The sequence below is a fragment of the Rhincodon typus genome, chromosome 5 (assembly GCF_021869965.1).
Source record: "Rhincodon typus isolate 14 chromosome 5, sRhiTyp1.1, whole genome shotgun sequence".
Lineage (NCBI taxonomy): Eukaryota > Metazoa > Chordata > Chondrichthyes > Orectolobiformes > Rhincodontidae > Rhincodon > Rhincodon typus.
In genome coordinates, this window is record NC_063336.1 from 54407885 (window position 1) to 54414783 (window position 6899).

General features: G+C 39.7%; 1 protein-coding gene across 1 annotated transcript in view; it reads left to right on the forward strand.

The window, feature by feature from the left end:
- rfx6 (regulatory factor X, 6) overlaps positions 1-6899 on the forward strand; it is an 81261-nt gene that overhangs the window by 67633 nt on the left and 6729 nt on the right. The window contains exon 18 of the mRNA XM_048596990.1: positions 1622-1834. Coding sequence (XP_048452947.1) covers positions 1622-1834 — 213 coding nt within the window. The remainder of the gene's footprint in view (positions 1-1621; positions 1835-6899) is intronic.

The window sequence follows — 6899 nt, forward strand, 5'->3', positions numbered from 1 at the left end:
CTAACAGTCTCTCATTTTTCAATAATGCTCATACTGAAGAGAGACAGGTGAAAGAAAGGCAGAAATGTTGATACTGGAAAGATGACTGAGATTTAGCATCACTGAATATAGCTTAGATTTCCACCTCATTCAACTAGTGCCCTAGCTGCAGCCAAATTATTGTGGGCTCTTGGTCTGAATTTTCAAAAGATAAGGACAAACAGGAGTCTAGGCATGCATCGAAAATCTGTTCATGGAAGATATCATTGGATCCCAATGTTTCCAAAACAACACAATTTTCGAAGGGAACAGAGGATCCAGAAATCTGCTTTATTCCATGAGCAGTTTATTGATCTCCTTGAGGAACTTGTCAATAGGGCAGGGATAGTTAGTCAATTTGTTATTTGACTTAGTTATTCTTCATCTTCCAAAGATTCAGTTATGTACTGTATTAAAGCAAAGAAAGTGAGCATGCAAATCTTCTGCTGTAGTTACTGTGAATAGTTGGGGGGGGAGGTGCAAGACAATAGCTGGTCCATATCCTGTTATGCAACAAGTCCTGGTCAACCTATCATCCTTGTTTTGCTGACTTCACATTTAAACTTCTTATCCTCATGTTCACATTTCTGTATCATCTTGCATCCCCCACCCCCCCAACATCTATCTGAACATGTTTAAAACCAAACAATGTAATGCTAGTTAAAACCGAAAGAACTGCAGATGCTGTAAATCAGGAACAAAAACAAAGTTACTGGAAAAGCTCAGCAGGTCTGGCAGCATCTGTCAAGGAAAAAAACAGAGTTAACGTTTCGGGTCCGGTGACCCTTCCTCAGAACTGATGAGTTCAATTCTGAGGAAGGGTCACTGGACCCAAAACATTAACTCTGTTTTTCCCTTCACAGATGCTGCCAGACCTGCTGAGCTTTTCCAGCAACTTTGTGAATGTAATGCCAGTTGATGCACAACTATCTGTTTAAAGGGGACATTTACAACTTTATTGAAAAGCAGAGACATTTTTTGCTACCGAGAGTTTCACTGTCACAGATTGGAAGCAGTATTGTTTGGCCAATTCTGTAATCAAGGAGGTCCCTGCCCCTCCAAATTCCTGCCTACTGTTTTGTCCAAGCAGGGTCAGATCCCATAATGGCTGCTGTCTTCCTCTGACTCCTCTTCTCCCACTTGGGCATCTCCCACTTCCCTGCACAGCTCAGCAAGGTACATATTATATGGCAGGACAGGTTCAAAATAAAGGACCTTCCTCTTAAAATGGAGATGAAAACTTCCTTCTCTGAGAGTTGTTAATCTTTGGAATCTTTTCCCTTAGAAAGCAGTAGAGGCTGGATCAAAAGTAACTTAGACAGGTTTTTGAACTACAAGAAAGCTGAGTGCCTTTGGGCAGGTAGGAAAGTGGAGTTAAGGCCAAAATTAAATCAGTCATGATCTTATTGAATATCAGAAGAGACTCGAGTGGACAAGTGGCCTATTCCTACTTCTGTTTCATATATTCTTATTAGCAACATAGACAAGGTGCACAGTTGGGACCTGGAAATTATCTGGGCGTTTGATTTAAAACCCAGAGTTGAAAATCAAGCCCATTGGGTCAATATTTATTCATTGAGTCATTTCTTTTTTTCAATTACAGGTTACTATAGTCACAATAGCTACCCGGAATCCCACAGACTGGGGCCCATGATTGACCAACATGTATCTGTTATTAGTAGTGTTAGCAGCATTCGATCGGTAGCTGGTTACAATGACATCCATGATCCGCTCAACATTCTGGATGATAATGGAAGGAAACAGGCAGGATCATTCTATGCAGATTCTTCATCATTAGTTTGTCGAGCTCCTGTGGGTGAGTTGATGAAATAAGGATCACACCTTAAACTGTTTTTATGTTTCTGTTCATGGTGATCATGTATAATGATCTATGTCTGCACATTGGCTCAAACAAAATGGATTGCAAAACTGATACTTACAGCAAGATTGAACCCATCAGAGCACTCCAGGCTGACCTAACGGGATAATCTAGTCCCTGCTCACCAGTAGACACAGGAGACATATATCCAACTCTCTGCAAGCCCCAAACCAATCCATCATGTAAGGTGATCTGTCAAAACATACATTTTAAAAATTGTTTTTCTTCAGAGGCTCTGGCTACCTAGCTAAACTGGATTGCTCTTCCCAGACCCACTCTGTCTGGGATACACATTTATTCCTTCGGAATTGTAGAATTGTCACAGCACAGCAAGAGGTCATTCAGCTCATCACACCTGAACTGCTTTTGTCACCTAGTGCCAATCCCCTCCCTTTTCCCCATATTCCTACAAACCATTTTAATCCACATAATCATCCAATGGCCTCTTGACTTCCTCAATTGAACCTGCCTCCGTTACATTCCCAGGCATTCCATACCTTAACTACTGCCTGTGTGAAGAAGTTTTTTTTCTCAAATCCCTTGCTTTGTTTACAAATCACTTTAAATCAAAGCCCTCTCATTCTTTATTACTTTATGAGCAGGAACAGCTTCTACCTATCCACCCTATCCAATCCGAAAACCTCTCTCAGCCTTCTTCTCTTCAGGGGAACAGAACCAATGTCTTCAATCTATCCACTATCTGAAGTTTCTTAATCCAGGAAACATTTTTATAAATCACTTCTGCACTGTCTCCAACACATTCACATCTTTCCTATAATGTGGCATACATAATTGTGCACAATATCTAACAAGTGCTTATTCAAGATCAACATTTGTCCGTGGTCTTCCACTACATGCCCTAATTAATAAAGCTGAGGGCACTGTTTACTCTATTAATTTTTCTTTCCACTTCTTCTGCTACCTTCAATGATCTGTGCATATGGGTCCCTCTGTTCCTGCACCCCCTTCAGAATTGTGCCTCCCGTTTAATATTGTCTTTCAATGTTCTTTTGACATAAGTACATCACCTCACAATTCTCTGCATTGAACGTCATCCGTCCCCTATCCACTGCCCCCTCCACCAGCTTGCCAATGTTCTTTTGGAGTTTCACACTGTCTTTCTCACAGTTGACAATTCTTCCAAGTTTACTGCAAACTTTGAAATTGTCCCCTGCACACCAGCTTCCAGATCATTAAAAAAAGCAAGGCTCCTACTACTGAATCCTTAGACATTTCACTACAAACCCTCCTTCAGTCAACTTCCGTCAGCCAAAAATATACCCAATGTCCATTACTCTGTTTCCTGTCATTCAACCAATGTTTCTTTGTCTCCACATTGCTACTGTCTCTTTTATAACATGACCTATAACTTTGCTGACAAGACTGCTGTGTGGCACTGTGTCAAATGCCTTCCTGAAGTCCATGCACATCGCCTCAATAACGTTACTTTCATCTAATCCTTCTGTTGCTTTTTCAGTAAACTCCAGCAAGTTAAACACAATTTCCCCTTTAGAAATCCGTGCTCACTCTTCCTAATCAACTCACTTTTTTCCCATGTGTATAAAGGTGGTCATGTCTAGCCTACCTTAATGAGCATCAATATAATGAATACACTTAGAGATAGTAAGAATAAATACACTTACTCTGAATGCAGATGTGCAATGTTGCAAACTCTGATTACCTTATTTTAAGATCATGTTTTAATATCTTGTGCCAGGGCAGGATCACCTAATCTGTATTGTAGCAGCAAGTGCTTATTACACTATGAGGTACTTATTGTACACTTGACTGAGGGGGCACTCCAGAAAAAGCAAAATGCAAAACCTCCTTTTTGAATCACCAGGACAAAATTTCTGAGCACACTACCTAAAATCTATTTGGGCATTAGTGCAAATATTTTTTGTTAGGTCAGTAGCATGACCAAGTCTCCACTGGTGGTTAATGTCACTCACATACGTTTGAATGATGATCAACATATGATAGATGTCCTTTTCCCAACTGGCTGGCGTCAGATGGGTTAACATCATCATGTACTTCACTTGTGAACTGATAATGTTACTCAAATGATCCTGGTTCACATAACTGAGACCTAGTGCTCCAGCATTGTCACGTTTAATTTCCGGTAGTGGTCAGAATATTGCAGACGCAACACAAGTCCTGCTATTGGCTCTAATAGCTTCTGATAAAGCTGCTTTGACACACGGTGGACCTGGACCACATTTTGCTGGTAGCAACCACTAAGGGACCACCAAGAGCTACTGGCCAGAGACTGGCAGCTCAGTGCACTATTGCGAGTGGTGGCCAGTACTGAGGCAGCATCTCGAGAATGAGGGTACATTGATGGTAGTGTGCCCTTGAAGTCAGTATAAGTGGGAGAGGAGATAGCAGGGCCAGGTATGCAGATTCTTATTGAGGTCGGTGAAGTGGTTAACAAGCACAGGCAGGACCATGAGTGTCAGCCATCGAAGAACTGCTCCATTGGCCAAAGAATGTCCAAAAATTCCAATGTATTTCTACTCCCTGCCCATATTAGCTGAGAATCCTGGGAGTCTCACCACAAAGCAATGAGTCCTCCAAACATAGGCATATCTGTGCAGGCAGGAAGAGCTTATGTGGCATAACTGGCCTCCAAGCAGGCATTGGAACTGCCACCTTTACTGTGCTGGAAAAATAGCACCTTCCAATGCCTTCCTGTACCATTTTTCCAGCCTGGCAAAATTTAGTCATTGTCTTTAAAATACTAGATACAATAGTAAAAGCACTGTCAGCTGTTAAACTTGTAGTGCAACGAAACCTCCACCCATTGCTAATAGAAGCTAGAGCTTTCTCAATAAAGATCAAAATCTTCATAAATTGCATAACTAGGCTTCAAAGCTGAAGCAATCATCACAATTTTCTATTTTTCCAATTTACCTGGATAGTTTGCAGTGAGCAAAGTTGGAGCTTTAAGGCTGGTGGGAACGCAAATACAGTTCAAAATGATAATAATAGTTTCTATCTACAGACATAAGCATTTCTGGACTTGTTTAGTGGCTTATCTGCTGTGATTCCCAGGATTGCCTCCAGATATGTCCCCAAATGGCAGGCTGGATGAATTTACTGGTGGAAATCTGGTGGAGATGATGCCAAATGACAGATCCTCTTTGAGGCATATTCCAGCACCTCATTCCACAAAAGAGTAAAATTTCCATCTTCCTTACAAAATATAAATATTGCTGTAAAGATGGTGCTTGTTTAACTACGTGAGTTAACATACTAACTATGTTAAGCTTTTAAGACAGATGTTTGTCCAATTTTACGCTTAACGTACAAAATTCTAAAACTGACTATAAATCAATAAATATGTTTCAGGAAATTAAGTTGGCATTTTATAATTCAGATACAATCAATGTAAAGATAAAGATATTTATCAATGTTTAATGTCAAACAAGTGAGATCTTTTATATGTTGTAGAAGAACAATAAAATAGAAAGCTTGATTACTTCACCTTTTTTAATTAGACGAATTTGATTCATCCTGCAAATAATAATCTGATCAGTTGTTTATCTGAGATAGTGGTAGTGAGGCAGAGGGAGAGAAAACAAAAAAACAGTGAAATGTGGTAAACGAAAATTGGGCTAAGGTTGAATAAAATGGGGAGGTTGGGGGAAGGGATTGGTGGACAGAGAGGTGGCAGATGCCAAAGGAAATCCAGAAGAACTATTTTAATTGGTTACTAGGTTATTCCACCAAACACCAATTCAAAATGGACACGGTATGGGTGTAGTGTAGGTACAGTACTTCAATAGTATCAGAAAAGCTTTGTCATTTTGACATCTGAAATCACCCTAATGAGCCATGCACTAATTGAGATGAATGAGTTGTGTTACATTGACCTCATTAGGAAAATTGATAGCCTTAAGCTTCCATGTTCAGCAATATGGAAAGTGGATATCTAAGGCACTATCACTTTATGTTACTGGTCCCTCCATTTCATCATTTCCATGAACTTTGTGACCAAAATTTGGTTTTTAGCCAGTAGATTGTGTGTATCCTGATTGTGAAAGCAATTATTTTTAAATACCATTTTTAGCACTGTTGTTTTCAGTTTAGGAAATAAATAAACCCAAAACTCTGTTCTATCGATTCTCTCATTTTGGTCAAAAGTAAATCTATTAAAGCACAAGTTAATTATTAAAAAGACAAAAGGTAATATAAATAGTTACCTCCACTTACCTTCAATGGCAAAAGTTGCAGTGTTTTCTCCAGTTTGTACAGTTGTTTATTTGCAAACAATATACATCCAAAACAAAACAAAAAACAAAGAACTGCAGATGCTGGAAATCAGAAACAAAAACAGAAATTGCTGGAAAAATTCAGCAGGTTTGGCAGCATCTGTGGAGATAAAGCAGAGTTAACATTTTGGGTCTAATGATCTTTCTTCAGAACTTTTCTGAAGTGCTCCAGAATTATTCTAGTTCTGAAAAAGGGTCACTGGACCAGAAATGTTCAGTCAGCCCTCTATCCACAGATGCTGCCAGGCCTTCTGAGTCTTTCTGGCAATTTCTGTTTTTATTATATCCAGAAAAATTGGCAAGTTTTCAATGAAACTTGATCTGCAGATAGGGCATTGCTCAAGGATGAAACAAACCCAGATCCTGATTTTTTTGTCACAGCTGTCAGAATGTCAAGATTTTTCAGAGCAGTTTGTTGAATGTATTTTGGCCTCAAACTTCACCTGAGAGATGGATGCTCTTTACAAAAATATTTTAATTTTCAGCTTTGTAGTTACAAGTATCAACCAATCGTGGAAAAGCCTTAAGGAAGAGCTGCATAATTGTAGTGACATTGAATTAACGTATCATGGTGGAAGTAAGCACTCCCATTTCACTTAGAGATAGTAAAAACCGCCGATACTGGAGTCAGAGATAACACAGTGTGGAGCTGGAGGAAACACAGCAGGCCAGGCAGCATCAGAGGAGCAGGAAAGCTGACGTTTCAGGTCGGACCCTTCTTCAGAAAT